General features: G+C 40.3%; 1 protein-coding gene across 5 annotated transcripts in view; it reads left to right on the top strand.

The window, feature by feature from the left end:
- The window catches only part of ARHGEF9 (Cdc42 guanine nucleotide exchange factor 9), a 515,595-nt gene that overhangs the window by 112,455 nt on the left and 380,882 nt on the right, over positions 1–22,258 (top strand). For 2 of the 5 annotated variants that reach the window (XM_088834154.1, XM_055438785.2), the window contains exon 2: positions 17,636–19,225. The exons of 2 other annotated variants lie outside the window; for them this stretch is intronic. In XM_088834154.1, the coding sequence (XP_088690280.1) occupies positions 17,690–19,225 (1,536 nt within the window). In that variant the 5' untranslated portion in view covers positions 17,636–17,689. Of the gene's footprint in view, positions 1–16,729; positions 16,799–17,635; positions 19,226–22,258 lie in introns of all 5 variants that reach the window. One more of the 5 variants, XM_088834153.1, reaches the window with a different exon arrangement.

Here is a 22,258-nt window from a genome sequence, read left to right as displayed (position 1 = left end):
TGACCTATTGTTCTGGGCTTGATTATATCGTGAGTCTGACTATTTTATCTCACAATGATTCCTTTTTTATGTCTTTTCTTCTAGAAGATTGTTTTTCTGGAAGATTCTGGTCTTTTTAACCAATGGTTGTTCTGCAGATTGCTGTGATTTTGGTGTACTCATGAGAGAAACTGAGTTCACAGTCTGTTATTCTGCCACCTTGTCTGAGAGTGAAAAAGCAGGCTTAAAACTCAACATTCAGAAAACTAAGATCATGGCATCTGATCACATCCTTTCATGGCAAATAGATGGGGAAATAGTGAAAAAAGTGACAGACTTTATTTTCTTGGACTCCAAAATCACTGTAGATGGTAACTTAAGCCACAAAATTAAAATATTCTTGCCCCTTGGAAGAAAATATATGACCAACCTAGACAGTATATTAAAAAGCACAGACATTGCTTTGCCAACAAAGGTCTGTCTAGACAAAGAAATGGTTTTCCAGTAGTCGTGTATGGATGTGAGGGTTGGACCACAAAGGAAACTGAGTGCCAAAGAATTGATGCTTTTGAACTGTGGTGTTGGAGAAGACTCTTGAGAGTCCCCTGGAATGCAAGGAAACCAAATCAGTCAATCCTAAAGGAAAGCAATCCTGAATATTCATTGGAACGTCTGATGCTGTAGCTGAAGGTCCAATACTTTGGCCACCTGATATGAAGAGCTGAATGATTGGAAAAAATCCAAATATTGGGAAAGATTGAAGGAAGGGGGAGAAGGGGACGACAGAGAATGAGATGGTTGGATGGCATCACTGATCAATAGACATTAGTTTTAACAAGCTCCCGGAGATGGTGAAGGACAGGGAAGCCTGGTGTCCTGCAGTCCATGGGATCGTAGACTTGGACACAACTGAATCACTGAACAGCAGCAACAACATCTTGTCTGATCTCTAGATCAATGCTGTTTCAAAATCCACAAATAAGACAATGTGACACACCACATTAACAAAATTAATGATAAAAATCATGTGATTATCTCAATAAATGCAAAAAAGCATCTGAAAGAATTCAACATATATTTATGAATTCAACATCTATTTATGATTTTAAAATCTCTCAACCAATAAGATATACAAGGAAGGTATCTCAACATAACTTTGACAATGATATAATTTAGCAATATTGACAAGTCCAGAGCTAATATCACACTCAACATGGAAAAGCTGAAATATTTTTCTTTGTAATAATGAACAGTATGCCTACTCTAACCACTTTTATTCAATATATATTGAAAGTATTGAAAGTCCAAGGCAGGGCAGTAAGACATGAAAAATAAATAAAAGCACTCCAGATTGGAAAGGAAGGAGTAAAATTGTCACTATTTGTAGACAACATATTACACATAGAAAATCTGAAAAACATCATTAAAAAGCTGTTAGAAAATGAATTCAGTTGAATTGTAGAATAAAATAGCAATATGCAAAAATTCTGCTGTGTTTCCATACACTAATAATGAACTATCAAAAAGAGAAATTAAGAAAACAATTCCATTTGCAATTACATCAAAAAGATTAAAATAAATATTGATAAATTTAACCAAGGAAGTGAGAAATTTGTACATTGACAGCTATATGACATTAATGGACAAAGTGAAGAAGATACAAATAAATGGACAGATATTTCATGCTTGTGGATCCAAAGAAATAATATTGTGAAAATGTGTGTACTATCCAAAGCAATATACAGATTCAATAAAATCCGTATCAAAATTCTCCTAAAGCTGAGTGATTAAAAAATAGTACACACACACACACAGTAGAATATTAGTTCAGTTCAGTTCAGTCGCTCAGTCGTGTCCGACTCTTTGCAACCCCATGAACCACAGCACGCCAGGCCTCCCTGTCCATCACCAACTCCCGGAGTTCACTCAAACTCGTGTCCATCGAGTTGGTGATGCCATCAACCCATCTCATTCTCGGTCGTCCCCGTCTCCTCCCACCCCTAATCCTTCCTAGCATCAGAGTCTTTTCCAGTGAGTCAACTCATCGTATGAGGTGGCCAAAGTATTGGAATTACAGCTTTAGCATCAGTCCTTCCAACGAACACCCAGGATTGATCTCCTTTAGAATGGACTGGTTGGATCTCCTTGCAGTCCAAGGGACTCTCAAGAGTCTTCTCCAGCACCACAGTTCAAAAGCATCGATTCTTCGGCGATCAGCTTTCTTCACAGTCCAACTCTCACATCCATACATGACCACGGGAAAAACTATAGCCTTTACTAGACGGACCTTTGTTGGCAAAGTAATGTCTCTGCTTTTTAATATGCTATCTAGGTTGGTCATAACTTTCCTTCCAAGGAGTAAGCATCTTTTAATTTCATGGCTGCTATCAGCATTCACAGTGATTTTGGAGCCCAAAAAAATAAAGTCTGCCACTGTTTCCACTGTTTCCCCATCTATTTCCCATGAAGTGATGGGACCAAATGCCATGATCTTTGTTTTCTGAATGTTGAGCTTCAAGCCAAACTTTTCACTCTCCTCTTTCACTTTCATCAAGAGGCTTTTTAGTTGCTCTTCACTTTCTGCCATAAGGGTGGTGTCATCTGCATATCTGAGGTTATTGATATTTCTCCCAGTAATCTTGATTCCAGCTTGTGCTTCTTCCAGCCTAGCGTTCCTCATGATGTACTCTGCATAGAAGTTAAATAAGCAGGGTGACAATATACAACCTTGACGTACCCCTTTTCCTATTTGGAACCAGTCTGTTGTTCCATGTCGAGTTCTAACTGTTGCTTCTTGACCTGCATACAGGTTTCTTAAGAGGCAGGTCATGTGGTCTGATATTCCCATCTCTTTCAGAATGTTCCACGGTTGATTGTGATCCACACAGTCAAAGGCTTTGGCATAGTCAATAAAGCAGAAATAGATGTTTTTCTGGAACTCTCTTGCTTTCTCCATGATCCAGCGGATGTTGACAATTTGATTTCTGGCTCCTCTGCCTTTTCTAAAACCTGCTTGAACATCTGGAATTTCATGGTTCACATGTTGCTGAAGCCTGGCTTGGAGAATTTTGAGCATGACTTTACTAGCGTGTGAGATGAGTGCAATTGTGTGGTAGTTTGAGCATTCTTTGGCATTGCCTTTCTTTGGGATTGGGATGAAGACTGACCTTTTCCAATCCTGTGGCCACTGCTGAGTTTTCCAAATTTGCTGGCATATTGAGTGCAACACTTTCGCAGCATCATCTTTCAGGATTTGAAATAGCTCAACTGGAATTCCATCACCTCCACTAGCTTTATTCATAGTGATGCTCTCTAAGGCCCACTTGTCTTCACATTAGAAGATGTCTGGCTCCAGGTGAGTTATCATACTCACCCATAAAAAAGAATTAAATGATGCTATTTGCAGCAACATTGATGGGCCTAGAGATTATCATACTAAGTAAATTAAGCCAAAGACAAATATCATATGATATTGCTTATATGTGGAATTCGAAAAATGATGCAAATGAACTTATAAACAAGACAGAAATAGACCCACTGATATAGAAAATAAGCTTATAGTTACTAATGGGGAAAAGAAGGAATAATACATTAAGAGTTTGGGATTAGCATATACACACTACTATATGTAAAATACATAACCAACAGGATCTACTGTATAGCACAGGGAACTATACTTAACATTAAAAAAAAAAAACTATAAAGGAACATAATCTGGAAAAAGAGTATGTGTGTATGTGTATATGTATATATACATACACACATATCACTTTGCAGCACACCTGCAAAGGCATTCCTTGTGGCTCAGCTGGTAAAGAATCTACCTGCAATATGGGAGACCTGTGTTGATCCCTGGGTAGGGGAGATCCCCTGGTAAAGGAAAAGGCTATCCGTTACAGTATTCTGGCCGGGAGAATTCCATGGACTGTATAGTCTATGGGGTCACAAAGAGTCGGACATAACTTAGCAACCTTCACTCACTTGCAGTATACCTGAAACAATATTGTATGTCAATTATACTTTGATAAAGTTTCCATTGTCATATTTCACAGAAATAGAACAAAAACTCTTAAAATTTATGTGAAACTGTAGAAGATCCTGACTAGTCAAGGGATTCTTGAGAAAGAAGAAAATGGCTGGAGATATCACACTCTCTGATCTCAATCTGCATTACAAATATATAGTAATGAAAACAGTATGGTTTGGCAGAAAAACAGATACATAGGTTAATGGAACAGACTAGAGAGCCCAGAAATAAACTCATGCATATATGCTCAATTAACGTCTGCATAATCAAAGTAATGGCTTTTTCCAGTATTCATGTACACTTAGAGTTGGATGATAAAGAAGGTGGAGCACTGAAAAATTGATACTTTCAAATTGTGATCCTGGTCTTACATTTAGATCTTTAATCCATTTTGAGTTTATTTTGGTGCACGGTATTAGAAAGTGTTCTAGTTTCATTCTTTTACAACTGATTGACCAGTTTTCCCAGCACCACTTGTTAAAGAGATTGTCTTCTCCATTGTATATTCTTTCCTCCTTTGTCAAAGATAAGGTGTCCATAGGTGCGTGGATCTACCTCTGGGCTTTCTATTTTGTTCCATTGATCTATATTTCTGTCTTTGTGCCAGTACCATACTGTCTTGATGACTGTAGCTTTGTAGTATAGTCTGAAGTCAAGCAGGTTGATTCGTCCAGTTCCATTCTTCTTTCTCAAGATTGCTTTGGCTATTCGAGGTTTTCTGTATTTCCATACAAATTGTGAAATTATTTGTTCTAGTTCTCTGAAAAATACCGTTGGTAGCTTGATAGGGATTGCATTGAATCTATAGATTGCTTTGGATGGTATACCCATTTTCACTATATTGATTCTTCTGATTCATGAACATGGTATATTTCTCCAACTATTTGTGTCCTCTTTGATTTCTTTCACCAGTGTTTTATAGTTTTCTATATATAGATCTTATACTTCTTTAGGTAGATTTATTCCTATTTTATTCTTGTCATTGCAATGGTGAATGGAATTGTTTCCTTAATTTCTCTGTCTATTTTCTCATTATTAATGTATAAGAATGCAAGGGATTTCTGTGTGTTAATTTTATATCCTGCAACTGTAAGACCAGAAACTATGAAACTCCTAGAGGAAAACATAGGCAAAACACTCTCTGACATAAATCACAGCAGGATCTTCTATGACCCACCTCCGAGAGTAATGGAAATAAAAGAAAAATAAACAAATGAGACCTAATTAATCGTAGGAGCTTTTGCATAATGAAGGAAACTATAAAGAAGGTGAAAAGACAGCTTTCAGAATGGGAGAAAATAATAGCAAATAAAGCAATTGACAAAGAATTAATCTCCAAAATATACAAGCAGCTCCTGTAGCTCAATTACAGGAAAATAACACCATACACCAAAATAAACTCAAAATGAATTTGAGACCTAAATGTAAGATCAGATTCTATAAAACTCCTAGAGAAAAACGTAGGCAAAACACTCTCCGACATAAATCACAGCAGATTCCTCCAAGACCCACCTCCCAGAATATTGGAAATAAAAGCAAAAATAAACAAATGGGACCTAATTAAAATCAAAAGCTTCTGCACAGCAAAGGAAACTATAAGTAAGGTGAAAAGACAGCCTTCAGAATGGGAGAAAATAATAGCAAATGAAGCAACTGATAAAGGATTAATCTCCAAAATATACAAACAGCTCCTGCAGCTCAATTCCAGAAAAATAAGTGACCCAATCAAAAAATGGGCCAAAGAACTAAACAGACATTTCTCCAAAGAAGACATAAAGATGGCTAACAAACACATGAAAAAATGCTCAACATCCCTCATAATCAGAGAAATGCAAATCAAAACCACAATGAGATACCATTTCACACCAGTCAGAATGGCTGCTATCCAAAAGTCTACAAGCAATAAATGCTGGAGAGGGTGTGGAGAAAAGGGAACCCTCTTACACTGTTGGTGGGAATGCAAACTAGTACAGCCACTATGGAGAACAGTGTGGAGATTCCTCAAAAAACTGGAAATAGAACTGCCATATGATCCAGCGATCACACTCCTGGGTATACACACTGAGGAAACCAGAATTGAAAGAGGCACATGTACTCCAATGTTCATTGCAGCACTGTTTATAATAGGCAGGACATGGAAGCAACCTAGATGTCCATCTGCAGATGAATGGATAAGAAAGCTTTGGTACATACACAAAATGGAGTATTTTTCAGCCATCAAAAAGAATGCATTTGAATCAGTTTTAATGAGGTGGATGAAACTGGAGCCTAGTATACAGAGTGAAGTAAGCCAGAAAGAAAAACACCAATACAGTATACTAACGCATATATATGGAATTTAGAAAGATGGTAACCTTAACCCTGTATACGAGACTGCAAAAGAGACATAGGTATATAGAACAGTCTTTGGGACTCTGTGGGAGAGGGTGAAGGTGGGATGATTGGGGAGAACAGCATTGTAGCATGTATATTATCATATATGAAATGAATCACCAGTCCAGGTTCGACACATGATATGGGAGGCTTGGGGCTGGTGCACGGGGATGACCTGGAGGGAGGATATGGGGAAGAGGGAGGTGAGAGAGGGGCTCAAGAAAGGGAACACATGTACACCCGGGGCGGATTCATGTCAATGTATGGCAAAACCAACCAATATATTAATGTAAGGTAATTTGCCTCCAATAAAATAAATTTTAAAAAAATAAATAAAAGATCTTATGGACCAATATCTGAAAAAGCAAATAAATAAATGGCCCAATCAAAAAATGGGCCAAAGAACTAAATAGACATTTCTCCAAAGAAGACATACAGATGGCTAGCAAACACATAAAAAGATGCTCAGCATCACTCATTATCAGAGAAATGCAAATCAAAACCACAAGGAGGTACCATCTCACCCCGTTGAGATTGGCTGCTATCAAAAAGTCTACAAACAGTAAATGGTGGAGAGGGTGTGGAGAAAAGGAGCCCTCTTAAACTGACGGTGGGAATGCAAACTAGTACAGCCACTATGAAGAACAGTGTGGAGATTCCTTAAAAAACTGGAAATAGAACTGCCGTACAACCCAGCAATCCCACTGCTGGGCATATACACCAAGGAAACCAGAATTGAAAGAGATACGTGTACCCCAATGTTCATCTCAGCACTGTTTAAAATAGGCAGGACATGGAAGCAACCTAGATGTCCATCGGCACATGAATGGATAAGAAAGCTGTGGTACATATACACAATGGAATGCATTTGAATCAGTTCTAATGATGTGGATGAAACTGGAGCCTATTACACAGAGTGAAATATGTCAGAAAGAAAAACACCAATACAGTATATTAATGCATATGTGTGGAATTTAGAAAGATGGTAAAAATGACCCTATATGTGAGACAACAAAAGAGACACAGATGTAAAGAACAGACTTTTGGACTGTATGGGGTAAGGCGAGGGTGGGATGATCTGAGAGAATAGCATTAAACCATGTATATTACAGTATGTGAAATAGATCACCAGACCAGGTTTGATGCATGAGACAGGGTGCTCAGGGCTGGTACAATGGGATGACCCTGAAGGATAGGATGGGGTTGGAGGTGGGAGGGGAGTTCAGGGTGGGGAACACATGTACACCCATAGCTGATTCATGTCAATGTATGTCAAAAACCACTGCAGTATTGTAATTAGCCTCCAATTAAAATAAATAAATTAATTTAAAAAATTGTGATCCTGGAAAAGACTGTTGAGAGTCCTTTGGACAGCAAGGAGATCGAACCAGTCAATCCTAAAGGAAATCAATCCTGCATATTCATTGGAAGGAATGATGCTGAATCTGAAGCTCCAATATTTTGGCCACCTGATGTGAAGAACTGATATTGTAAAAGACCCTGATGCTAGGAAAGACTGAGGGCAGGAGAGAAGGTGGTGACAGAGGATGAGATGGTTGGATGGCATTACTGACTCAAGGGAGATGAGTTTTAGCAAACTCCAGGAGATAGTGAAGAACATGAAAGCATGGCTTGCTGCAGTTCATGGGACTGCAAAGAGTTGGACACAACTTAGTGACTGAACAGCAGCAACATTTTATGACGAAGGACCCAACAATATACAATGGAGCAAGGACAGTCTCTTCAATAAATGGTGTTGGAAAAATTGAGCAGTCACATGCAAAAGAATGAAAATGGACCACTATCCTATACTGCATAGAAAAATTAATTCAAAATGGATTAAAGACTTGAATGTAAGACCTGGAATCATAAAAGTACTAGAAGAACACATTGATATATATGTGTATATATATATACTCACACACAGGAAATATATATATACATGCAGAGGAATCATATTGGTAATTGCCAGAGGTAGGGTGTGGTGGATAGGAGAAATATGTGAACTGTTTTGCAGTTTTTGTTTGTTTAAATTAAGTGAATTTGGAAAAAAAAAGATGGTCAGGTCAACTATCTGCAACTAGAACCTTTTAGATTTGCCTCCTTTGTTTGTTGGAGGTCTTTGGCCATATTTCCTCTGGTTTTCCTAGTAAGTCTATGTTTTTAGCCATTTTTCAGGCTGAGTGGTCAGTCTTTCTGTTCTCCTGTGGTTTCAGACTCCAGTTGTCTCTTCTCCTTAAGATAAGACAGTTCATCTGCTTAGAATGCTGTTTATCAGGGAAGCACCTCAGAGACTGTGTATCAAAGTGTGCTGTTGTCATTTCTGAAAATGGTCCAGGTTCTCCATTCACTTCCAGTTTATGATAGGTGGAGTTTCCATCCCGATATTTTCCCCCGATATGCTGGGACTTTTGGCATGTCTTTATACCATCCTACTGAGGGGGATGTTTTTCTCCTCATTTTGTAGATACAGAGACTGAGGCTTGGAAATTGAAAGTTACATGCACAACTTTATGTCCAATGAGAAAGTGACAGAGCTGGGTTCATTGTCTTATGCGTGTAATGCTAATATTTTAAATGAAATATTAAAAGTAGAGGAATCTGATTTTTATCTCTCCTTAGCAAGAGCAAAGGTGAGTGGTCTGAGTAAGGTGAGTCCCAAGGAAGAAATTCATCACTGCTATTATCACCTTTTTAAGGAGGCTTTAAAGCATCAGTTGCCTTTGGCTCTTCTCCACGTATTGAAATGCCCTATTTATTTTTCTACAGAAAGTGAAAGATCTAGAAGGCAGTTCATCCCTATCACAACCATTTGAAGGAAAGTGGGCATTATTCCCTCAGGTTTCACTAGTCCCCAAAGCTACTCACTTTCCTTTATATCACTCTGTCTGGAGTTGGGGGGATCATGAACTACCAGGTAGTTTTTACAGATTTCTTCCAGGCCTGAATCTCAATCCCCTCTTCCCCTAGTGTACAAGGTACATTGATACTTCCAACTATCTGCTAGCTTCTTAGTCTTTTTGCACCTCAGCTTCTTCTATTGCAAAATGGACATAATAATGGTCCCAGCCTCATTGTGTGGTTGTGAAGATTCAACTTAAGAAAATGCATAAGCATTCAATAAAAGGTAGCTACTGTTATAAAACATAATCCTAGGAATTGCTAATTGAGGGATATGATATGCCAGACACTGCTTTATACTTAAAGAAGCAGTGTGTGTGATGATTAAAAAACGCTGACTCTGGCATCAAAAAATATTTGGTCATATCCTGTCTCTAAGTGTAACCTTGGGCACGCCATCTCTCTATTTTGAGCCTTCTTTTCTCCACTTAAAAGAGATTTATAATATTTATTAGCTGTGTGATGAGGAGTGGTGAGATGATACATGTAAAATAGTGCTTAGCCCCATGCTTGGTTCAGAGTATGTGCTAAAGACATATTAGTTATTATTAGTCTTATTATGCTGGCCATAACTCATTAATGCTGACAAAACTTACATGGCACAGAAAGCTGATTATAAGATTGCTTGTTAATTAGGAGAACTGTATTAAGGTTCCAAGTGAGGTTGGGAATGAGTAACTATTGGTCTAAACAATTCTTATACTATGCAATAGCACCAAGTTAGGAATCAGTGATGGATCATCTTTCATTATACTATTTAAAACTTCTAGGAAAGTAGTCAGGTACAAAAGAATAGGCATTGGACTTGGCACCAGATGCCCAGTGTTCTTGTCCTTGCTCTGCTACTCATTGCCTGGGGGGCCAGAGGCCTTTGACTAAGCAAGTGAAAAAATGTTTCTATTGCTAAATCTTACCCAGATATGTGGAATACTTATAAGTAATATAAATCAGTTCATTCTCCTAAGTCTTGTTGTGATTATCTGAAAATCGAGCCATAGATACCCACTCTAGAGGAATGTAAAAGTGAACTATAAAGGTCTATACACACAAAATATTACAGCAGGAGTCAACAAATTTTCTCTGTAAAGGGTCATATACTAAATATTTTAGGCTTTTGAAGGCCATACAGTCTCAACTGAAACTACTTGTTCTTCTTTTGTAGAACAAAGGCATCCATAGAAAATATGTAAATGAATGAGTGTGGCTGTATTTCAATAAAGCATTATTTACAAGTGCAAGTGGCGGGCCTTGATTTGCTGACAGCCTGATTTATAACCTCATTATTGAACATCAGTAGTATGTTAGGCACCTGGTAAATAATGAGGACAGCAAAGTAAACAAGACTTCGTATCGGTATTTTCCTGGAAAAGTTCCATTTCTTATGAGGTAGTCAGGCATGTAAACAAGTAATGAAAATTTGGGTAAGTGCTCCATCATGGCACGAATGGAGCAGGTTTGTTTTGTGACAAAGGAGGTCCCTGTTGTGTGCTATGATGATGACTCTACTTGTGCCTTCGTATCATTTTGGTCCAATGAATCTTATCAGATTTATTAATAAGGGTTCACCTCATATATCTCTTTTCTTAATCATAATTATATCCTGAGACTCATAAAACAGTGCCCAGAACAAACTGGGTTGTTTTAAAATACATTTTTATTGTATCCATTCTTAAATATTCCCTCATAGGGAAATACAGCTTTGTAGTCTTTGTTTTTGTCAATGGATTTCCTCCAAACACTAAAGCAGTGAAAGAACCAGAGGGGCACAGTGGCCTGGCCACCATACTGGAAAGCCTGACTCTACTCATTCATTTACTACTTACGTTCTTGGAGTAGGTCCTTGGTCTTTGTCATTTTCAGTTACTCTGCTACAACATGAGGGGCCCAGATAAACAGTTTCCAGTATTCTTTCCAGCTCTGTAGCTGTGGTTGGTACATAAATATGTACTGTGCCCTTGGTATCAGTTCAGTCGCTCAGTCGTGTCCGACTCTTCGCGACCCCATGAATCACAGCACACCAGGCCTCCCTGTCTATCACCAACTCCCGGAGTACACTCAAACTCATGTCCACAGAGTCGGTGATGCCATCCAGCCATCTCATTCTCCGTCGTCCCCTTCTCCTCCCGCCCCCAATCTTTCCCAGCATCAGAGTCTTTTCCAGTGAGTCAACTCGTTGCATGAGGTGGCCAAAGTATTGCAGTTTCAGCTTTAGCATCAGTCCCTCCAATGAGCATCCAGGATTGATCTCCTCTAGAATGGACTGGTTGGATCTCCTTGCAGTATAAGGGACTCTCAAGAGTCTTCTCCAACACCACAGTTCAAAAGCATCGATTCTTCGGCGATCAGCCTTCTTCACAGTCCAACTCTCACATCCATACATGACCACAGGAAAAACCATTGCCTTGACTAGACGGACCTTGGTTGGCAAAGTAATGTCTCTGCTTTTTAATATACTATCAAGGTTGGTCATAACTTTCCTTCCAAGGAGCAAGCGTCTTTCAATTTCATGGCTGCAATCAGCATCTGCAGTGATTTTGGAGCACAAAAAAACAAAGTCTGACACTGTTTCCACTCTTTTTCCATCTATTTCCCATGAAGTGATGGGACCAGATGCCATGATCTTTGTTTTCTGAATGTTGAGCTTCAAGCCAACCTTTTCACTCTCCTCTTTCAATTTCATCAAGAGGCTTTTGAGTTCCTCTTCACTTTCTGCCATAAGGGTAGTGTCATTTGCATATCTGAGGTTGTTGATATTTCTCCCAGCAATCTTGATTCCAGCTTGTGCTTCTTCCAGCCCAGCGTTCCTCATGATGTACTCTGCATATAAGTTAAATAAGCAAGGTAACAATATACAACCTTGATGTACCCCTTTTCCAATTTCGAACCAGTCTGTTGTTCCATGTCCAGTTCTAACAGTTGCTTCCTGACCTGCATACAGGTTTCTCAAGAGGCAGGTCAGGTGGTCTGGGATTCCCATCTCTTTCAGAATGTTCCACAGTTTATTGTGATCGACACAGTCAAAGGCTTTGGCATAGTCAATGAAGCAGAAATAGATGTTTTTCTGAAACTCTCTTGCTTTCTCCATGATCCAGCGGATGTTGGCAATTTGATCTCTGGTGCCTCTGCCTTTTCTAAAACCTGCTTGAACATCTGGGAGTTCACGGTTTACATACTGCTGAAGTCTGGCTTGGAGAATTTTGAGCATGACTTTACTAGCGTGTGAGATGAGTGAAATTGTCCGGTAGTTTGAGCATTCTTTGGCATTGCCTTTCTTTGGGATTGGAATGAAGACTGACCTCTTCCAGTCCTGTGGCCACTGCTGAGTTTTCCAAATCTGCTGGCATATTGAGTGCAGCACTTTCACAGCATCATCTTTCAAGACTTGAAATAGCTCAACTGGAATTCCATCACCTCCACTAGCTTTGTTCGTAGTGAGGCTTTCTAAGGCCCACTTGACTTCACATTCCAAAATGTCTGGCTCTAGGTCAGTGATCACATTATCATGACTATCTTGGTCGTGAAGATCTTTTTTGTACAGTTCTTCTGTGTATTCCTGCCACCTCTTCTTAATATCTTCTGCTTCTGTTAGGTCCATACCATTTCTGTCCTTTATCGAGCCCATCTTTGCATGAAATGTTCCCTTGGAATCTCTAATTTTCTTGAAGAGATCTCTTGTTTTTCCTATTGTGTTGTTTTCCTCTATTTCTTTGCATTGATCACTGAGGAAGGCTTTCTTATCTCTCCTTGCTATTCTTTGGAACTCTGCATTCAGATGCTTATATCTTTCCTTTTCTCCTTTACTTTTCGCCTCTCTTCTTTTCACAGCTACAAATAGCCCTTAGTATACTTTTCTTTTATTTCTTTCAAATTGAAATTGACTTTCATTGGAGTATAGCTAGTTTACAATGTGTGTTAGCTTCTGCTGTACAGCAACATGAATCAGTTATCTACTATTTTTTAGATTATTTTCTCACATAGGTCATTATAGAGTACTGAGTAGAGGCCCCTGGGCTATATAGTAGGTTCTTATTAGTTATCTGTTTTATATATAGTGATGAGGATTCTTTACCACTAGCACCACCTGGGAAGCCCAATATGTCAATACCAACTTCTCAATTTATCTCTTCCCCCTTTCCTCTTTTGTAACCGTATGTTTGTTTTCTACATCTATGAAACTATTTTTGATTCGTAAAAAAGCTCATTTGTACCACTTTTAAAAATTATACATGTAAGTGATATCACGAATTTGTCTTTCTCTGTCAATTCACTTAGTATGACAATCTCTAGGTCCATCCGTGTCTCTGCAAATGGCTTTATGTCTGAGTAATATACTGTTATGGACTTCCCTGGTGGATCAGATGGTAAAGAGTCTGCCTGCAATGCAGAAGACCCAGGTTCAATCCCTGGGTCAGAATATCCCCTGGAAAAGGTAATGGCTACCCACTTTAATATTCTTGCCTGGAGAATTCCATGGACAGAGGAGCCTGTTGGGTTACAGTCCATGGGGTCACAAAGAGCCAAACACAACTTAGCAAATAACACTTAACTTTTTCACTTCTACCATTGTATATATGTACTACATCTTCTTTATCCATTCCTCTGTTGATGGGCATTTAAGTTGTTTTCAGCTCCTGACTATTGTAGATAGTGCTGCAGTGAACATTTTGACGTGACTTTCTGTGCCTTAGTTTCATCCTGTGAAATAGTGAGTGGGTGGACTAGGGAATCTCAAAGTTTCTTCAATTTTAGTTATACTTAAAGGCTAAGACTGGATCTTTTCTGGGAATATTCTTTTTTTTTTTTTTGGAGAGGCAATGCATTTGAAGCAAATCTCAAGGGGAAGGTTTATGACAAGATGGAAAACTGGGGAAAGTGAGAGTCCTGAGTTTACCTGCCTAGTTTGGGAAGACTTTTTGTAGGAGGGTTGTCAGAAATGGTCATCATCTCCCCTTATCTACTGCCCTCCTTCCCAACCATGCTCCACTCTGGGCCATGTATCCAGATGCCTTTTAGGAAGCTTATTCTGTTCTGATGTTGCCAAAGGAAATCAGGAGACAGGCAGCGAAGCAGGGAGACTTGTGATGAACCATCATTCTGTGTAAATCCCTGTTCTAGAAAGGGAATATAGTGTAATAGTTAAGTGCATGGCCTCTGGGTTCACGTTGCCTGGATTCAAATCACAAATATATTATTAGTGGCTATGAAGAACATGGGGTTTCCTAGGTGGTTCTAGTGGTAAAGAACCTGCCTGCCAGAAGACATAAGAGACATGTTTGATCCCTAGGTCAGGAGGATTCCCTGGAGGAGTTCATGGCAACCCACTCCAGTATTCTTGCCTGGAGAATCCTATGGACAGAGGAACCTGGTGGGCTACAGTCCATTAGGAGTATATATGGAGAATCTAGGTAAATCATTTAAACTTTTTGCACCTTGGTTCAACTATCTTTAAAATTCAGATGACAATTGTAGCCACCTCATAGAGTTGTGAGATCTAAGTAAATAAAGAGACATTTTAATGTAGTTCCTCATACTTATAAATGTTAGCTATTGTTATTATCATCTTGAGTTGTACAGAAAGCCTAGTTGGAGAAATAGAATTAGTGGATGAGGGTAGAAATGTGGGACTGAGGTAAGGAAACTTCCTGGCCTGGAAGGCAGGAGGACTAGGCTTCTATTCTTGGCCCGCCACTGGCTTGGCATATGACCTAGGTCAAGTCTCTTCCTCTTTTTTGCTTTTTAATTTTGAATTTATTTAGTTTATTCATTGAAGGATGATTGCTTTACAGAATTGTGTTGGTTTCTGCCAAATAGTCACATGAATCAGCCATAGGTATACCTATGTCCCCTCCCTCTTGAAGCTCCCTCCCATCTCCCTGCCCATCCCATCCCTCTAGGTTGTTACAGAGCCCCAGTTTGAGTTCTCTGAGTCATACAGCAAATTTTCATTTGCTATCTATCTTACATATGGTAATATAAGTTTTCATGTTACTGTCTCCATACATCCACCTTTTCCTTCCTCCCCACTTCCATGTTCATTAATCTGATCTCTATGTCTGTGTCTCCATCGCTGCCCTGCAAATACTTTCATCAGTACCATCTTTCTAGATTCCATATATATGTGTTAGTATATGATATTTGTTTTAATCTTTCTGACTTACTTCACCATGTATAATAGGCTCTAAGTTCATCCACTTCATTAGAACTGACTCAAATGTGTCCCTTTTTACAACTGAGTAATATTCCATTCTAAAGGAGATCAATCCTGGGTGTTCATTGGAAGGACTGATGCTAAAGCTGAAACTGCAATACTTTGGCCACCTCATGTGACGAGTTGACTCACTGGAAAAGACTCTGATGCTGGGAAAGGTTGGGGGCGGGAGGAGAAGGGGACGACAGAGAATGAGATGGCTAGATGGCATCGCCGACTCTGTGGACATGCGTTTGAGTGAACTCCGGGAGTTGGTAATGGACAGGGAGGCCTGGCGTGATGTGATTCATGGGGTCGCGGAGAGTCGGACACGACTGAGTGACTGAACTGAACTGAACTGAACTGAATATTCCATTGTATGTATGTATCACAGCTTCTTTATCCATTCATCTGTTGATGTACATCTAGGTTGCTTCCATGTTCTAACTATTGTAAATAGTGTTGTAATGAACATTGCAGTGCATGTGTTTTCAATTTTGGTTTCCTCTCGGTATATGCCTAGAAGTGGGATTGCTGGGTCATATGGTGGTTCTGTTCCTAGTTTTAAAGGGAATATCCATACTGTCTTCCATAGTGGCTGTATCAATTTCCATTCCCACCAACAGTGCAACAGGGTTCCCTTTTCTCCAAACCCTATCCAGCATTTATTGTTTATAGACTTTTTTGATGATGGCCATTCTGACTGGTGTGAGGTGATATCCCGTTGTAGTTTTGATTTGCATTTCTTTAATAATGAGCGATGTTGAACATCTTATGTGTTTGTTAGCCATCTGTATGCCTTCTTTGGAGAAATGTGTGTTTAGGTCCTTTTCCCCACTTTTTGATTGGGTTGTTTTACTAGTATTGACCTGTATGATCTACTTGTAAGTTTTGGAAATTAATCCTTTGTCAGTTGTTTCAAGTCCCTTCCTCTTTTTGGTCTCATTTTCCCAAAATGGATAATCTCAAATGATCAAATGAACATTTTGTGAGTCAAAAAGATTCTGCACAGGCTGTGCTCATAAGTATAGGAAAGACACAGATTAAAGACATACTTCAGGTCAAGTGAAATTAACTCTGCAGACCAGACAAGAGGAAGAGGAACAAACAGACCCTGAGCTAGTAACCTGACACCCGGGACAACCATCAAAAAGGCAGAAACTGTCTTTAAGCTCTGGGCTCCACCCACTTTCTCCTTTTTTCCCTTTCTTTCCTTTCAGCCTCTGAATATTAACCTGCCTTCTTGCCTCTCTCCTTCATAGCAAATTCTCTCCCAGCCTGTTCAGGGCAGAGGAGCAAAAAGCACTGAATTGAGAAAGACTTCATCATAGGTGAGTTTCTAGTTCTAGTCCCAGCTGTTCTGGGAAACATTCTTGGGGTCTCTAATCTCCTTTTTGCTTCCTTGAAGAGGTACCTCCTCTACTGTTCCTTCTCTCCTTCCCTCTAAGCTTCTGCTGCCCTTGGGGATACCTCTGTTAGAGCACTTATCAGGCTGTATTGTAATTGTTTATGTCTACAAGTCTCTCCCAGTAGCATATGATCTCAGAAGAGTAGCTGTATGTGCCCATAATCTTAGTGGTGTCCAGCTCTTAGCTAAAGGGTCAGTGCTGAGTGGGTGTTTGACTGGTGAACTCACTTCCTGCTGTTTTCCTGTGTGAATGGAGGAGCAAACGAGAGAGAGGGAACCATGGACTGAATCCCTACCGGCTGCTCCCTTGGTTTTGTAGTTTAGACAAGATAAGTATCTTCTCTGGGTCTCTAGAGCCTCTCTCTAAAATGAGAGGATCAAAGTGATAGACTTTTGAGATACCTTGGGTTTTTATTTTATTTAATTTATTTTTTTGCTCTTTAATGTATTTACTCAATTATCAAGATCTGATAATAATAGCTGTTAAGTTTTGTCCTTCTCAAGTATATTTGCATTTAAATAAGAATTGAAGGATGTTTTGGCACACAGGATAAGCTGTGATCTTCCCCAATCCTAAATTAGTTGGGTCCAAATGAATGCACTTTTGCTTTGCAAAGGTCCTAAAAATTTGGTGGTCCAGTGGTGACAAAGTATGAATCATTTATTTGATGGTGACAAATCTGCAAAGAACCTTGTTTGTGGCTTTGCATAATCTAGCTCTCTCTCTCTCCCTCTCTCTTTATCTCTCTCTCCTTGTCAGCTGGAAATAACTCACCAACACTCCCTCTATACCTTTGTGGCTCCATCCCCTGCTATGACCATGGAGACTCTCAGCAGCTGTCGGACTACCTTCCTCTCTGATCTGGTGCCCAATGGTTACCTGGTTCAGGTCTTCCCAGGCCACCCTGAGGTAGAAGGCCTGGCCAGAGAGGTAGGGCTGGAGATGTCTGAGAAGTGTGACCAAGGTGATTTGAACTCCAGGGAAGAGAATGGTCATAACAAGAAGAAAATCAAAGTCAACAAGATCTGGAATTTTATGAGTCGTAGAAAAGGGGCCTCCAGTCAGGGGAAGAGACCCCAGTCCATGATTTTACTGGGAGACACTTCCAGACCATCAGAGTTGAAGCCCAAAGTCACATTAAAGGATCGAATGAAGTCATTCAAGAGGTTGAAGCCTTCGACTGGGACCTCCAAGAATACTATTCCTAGGAGCAGCAAGGTCCAGGAACCCCAGGAGGTGTCACATATTTACCATATGAGAAAGGCCCAGGAGGCCCCAAAGCCTTTTCGTTATTCCTACTCAGAACACACTGAGGGCCTGGAGCCGTTTCTTGCAGATGTGCAAAGACTGATGCCCAAGAACCAGAAAGTGTTGGCCTTTGAAGATTTTGGCATCCATGTGGAGGAGGATCACTGGGAAAAAGAGTCCTCTGAACAGCCTGGTAGGGGCAGGTGGGCCAGAAGCTACCTGAAACACACATTCCCTGGAGACTGCGAGGCCCCGTATAGATCAGCTGGAGACTCCAGAATCCAGGATCCTGAGTCTGCCATTAAGGCCTACACCTTGGAAGGGAATGTGGAAAGGGGCTATGAGGAGAGGTTTAGGCACCTGCGTCGAGACAAGGCTGTGCCTTTTGGTAGTGTTGTCAAGTTCTTCAGCAATGTGGCCGAGGTGGCCCGTAAGTGGCGTGCATTATCCCGGGAAGAGCTGCAGATGAGCCACCGGCGTGACAAGACCTACTTCATCAGTGGTGTTAGTGAAGCTCTCATCATAGAGGATGCTGCTTCCCAGGCCTCCTTCCGACTCAGCCAGACCCCTGAGGTTATGGTGTGGGGCAGTGTCATTGAGAGGTGCCAGCACTGTCACCAAAAGGCCTCACAGGCCTCATGCACATTTGAAATGAACATTGAGGGCAAGAAGACTTTGGGCCAGGCCCTTGAAGACCCTTGCACTGCTGCTGCCTTAGTCTCAACCTCCACCTCATCTGTCTTTGAGCTCCAGGATGACCCAACTCCACAGACTGGGTGCAGTTGCCATTATGGCCATGTCTTCACCAGGGAGAACTCCTCAGAGGAACTTGATAAAGACATTGAGACTGTGGTCAACATCCTTAAGGAAGATGGCAGTGCTGGACAGCCCCCTGAGCTGGGCACCTGTGCCAAGTTAACCACTAAAGCTGTGATGGAGAAGCTAGAAGAGAAGCCCAATGAGATGGAGGAACCAGAGGCCTGCAAGGGGCCCGGGGCATCCATCCAGGCAGGACTGCCCCAGGATTCTGACTTGGATATGAGAACAGCAGGTGCAGAGAGGAAAGCCAGCAAGTCCAGTACTGGAGTCCTGAGTACTCAGGTAAGATGGGAGCTGACTTTCCAAATCACTATTTGAAACATTCAGAACCCCAGAAACCAGTTAATCTCTCATGCCTTTCCCATAACCCTACCTTCCATCAGGAATGTCCCAGAAGGAATGTTCCCACCAGTCAGTTGCCTGGGAATTGACTCATCCTAAAATACTGGGAAATTTTTGTCCCTTCTTTGGGCTGAATGCCTGCAGTTACATCTCAGTTCAACTTTGAACAAAAACTGAAGCTCTGGGAATGCCAGAAGAATGACTAGGGTCATTTAATGATGCTCAAGACAGCCATAGTCTATTTTCCTTAGCTGTGGGGCATTTCCATGGCTTTGCCACCCTATCCTTCCCCACCAACAGGAGATGAATTCAGAGACTGGTGTCCAGCAAATCCTCTGGGAATGAGTGTCAGGAGACCTGAATTTGTGTCTCAGTTCTGTTCCCAGTTGTCCGTATGACTTTGAGACAAGTCCTTTCATTTTGTTGGACCTCAGTTTCCCTGTGGAGGGGAAGGGGCTTTCTTGGTGTCTGGAAAATCTCTAGGCATCTTCTGACAACTACACTCTGTTGTTCAGCCTGAAGAATGTAGGTACAAAACAGCCCAATAATGTTCTTCCAGCATTCACTATATCCAACACCTGTCAGGGTGCAGTCACATTACATTGTTTTCATTTAATTAAAGTAACCTTGTGAGGATGCAGTGATTATCCTCATTTTACCAGTGAAGAGGCAAGCTGAGAGGAGTTTAATGACTTATCCAGAGTCATAGATTGTGGAAGAATTTGGATTCAAATTTTTACTTTTGACTCCAAGTCTGGTGCTTTTGTCTAGTTGTCTGTAGTATTCCAGGGATTTTACTTGAGTGATGACAAGCAGGTGCTCACCATGCCCTCATGCATGGACAAAAAGAAATGTGCTAAAAGTAGGAGGAGGAATGTTGGATAAGTACGAGAACGGACTATCTTGCTTTGAGATTTAAGAATGTCTTTATAAGCAGATATGCTATAGTTTATCCATATAATTTTAGGGCAAAGTGTTTTTTAAGGGTAGTTAATTAAAATTCTTCTTGGCGGTGGTGATGGGAGTAGTCTAACCTGATAGTTCTCAACCTGTCCTGTCATCTTTCAAATCATACTTTGAGAGAAATTGGGTCCCAACAGGACAAAAGCAATAAGTCTGCTTTTTCTGGAAGGGAATTCATATGTTTATAAATATTTTATTTCTATTTTTATCATATTTGGTAAGCTTTAAGAATATAAAGATTGGCATAATATTATTAGGAGTAAATTTTACTGCAGTGGTTTTAAGACCAACAATCAAACAGGCAAACAAACATACTTAATGATTCCATTAGCTGATAATTGCAGTTGGAGACTGCATGTCTGATGTTACCAGTCACTAGGAAAAGGGTCATAGATGAGCACAGCACCTCACTAAGTGGCTGTGTGGACTGGATACAGAGATGCTTTGTAGGTTCTTTAAAAGCACGGGCTTTGCAATCACAAAGGCTTGGGTGGGATTTTCCTTCTCATCTTTGAAACAGGACAAAACACACCCTATATAAGGGGACTTGTTATGGGGAATCAAATGAACTAGAGTACCCAGTCTATCACACTTTGTGACACATTGCAGGTTTCCACAAAGTGGTAACTGTTGCAATTATTAAATTTTGGTAAATTATTAATAATTGTGAACAATATCAAGCCAGGAAAACAACTCAAAACACTATTGCAACTGGTTAAGGCTGATGAAGGAAGTGTTTGAAGTCAGGAAACTGGCTTCTAGTGCCATTTATATTCTTGAATTTGTGAACTTAAGACAGATATTTCCCCTCTCTGGGCCTCAATTTCTCATATGATACAGAGAATTTGTACCAGATAATTCCTGAGTATCTTTCCTCTTTGCCATTCTCTAGTTTTTTTCCTCTCAGCTATTTCTCTGAGTCCAGTGGGAGACTTCTTGCTGTGCAGTGGATTGTTTTGGATTAAATCTCTTTGGCAGGCTTCTTGTGCCCTCTGCTGGTTGCTCAGAGATGCTGCTTATCTTTCCTTGGAGTAGTAAACAGCAGCCTAGGCAAGCATTGAGGTCCAGGGAATAAGCAAAGTGGAATGGAAAAGCTGAATGCCAGAGAACATTGGTGTAGGACAGGGGTCCTGTTGACCATCTGATCCAATCACTCTATTTCACAGATGATGGGGAAACAGTGCAACAGGGACAGGATTTCCCCTAACACACAGAAACTGGGAGGCAAGTGTGATATGAGAGTTCTAGTCTAGGATCAGCCACAAATTTCTCCTGACAAACCCCCCTCTCCCTTTGGGTTTTAGCATCTACCAAATCTTCATCCTTCCCAAAGACACCTTGCAGGTCCAGTGTAAGGCTAAATTGACAAAATGAATATGAAAGCAGTACATTGTTAAGTAGCAAAGACCATGTAATTACAGTGGATCATTACATGCTAATAGAGGTGAAAAACCCTGTTTTCAGAATGGCTTAGGTCTTTTTGTGTTTCCTAGGGAAACTGCTCAGCTTGCTTCCTCCAGGGTGTTTTATTTTTTGAGATCTATTCTCTCTACCCTACAGAGCTAACTGACTCTGGCAACTGCAACTGCTTTGGTTCAGATTTGGCTGTGGTCAAGCCTGGGGCTATACCCCACATCATTGCACCCCACAATGATGAGGTTTACCTTCAAGGGAATAATATCAGAATGTAGGGATGGGCTTTCTTCAGAGTCCTTAATTTGGAGTTTATCAAGGGAATTGAAACTTCTCTGTGCCTCACCCTCTGTATTAGGAAAACCAGGGGATTGATATTAGTAACTATAGCTAACATTTAAAAAGTGCTTATTATGCACTCAAGCACTTACACATATGGACTAATTTCATCACACAACTACCCTCTGAGTCAGGGAATGTCTTTAAAATAAAGATGGTAATAATACTTACTTTATAGGGTTTTGGGGAAGATGAAATGAGTAAATACACATAAGTGATTACTTATAGTATTGTCTTGTTAAGAGTCATGGTTCAATA

The sequence above is a fragment of the Moschus berezovskii genome, chromosome X, assembly GCF_049115385.1.
Source record: "Moschus berezovskii isolate FMDL1 chromosome X, NW_MosBer_1.0, whole genome shotgun sequence".
Taxonomy (NCBI): Eukaryota; Metazoa; Chordata; class Mammalia; order Artiodactyla; family Moschidae; genus Moschus; species Moschus berezovskii.
The sequence above is the reverse complement of the archived record's forward strand: the minus strand, read 5'-3'. Positions and strand labels throughout refer to the sequence as shown.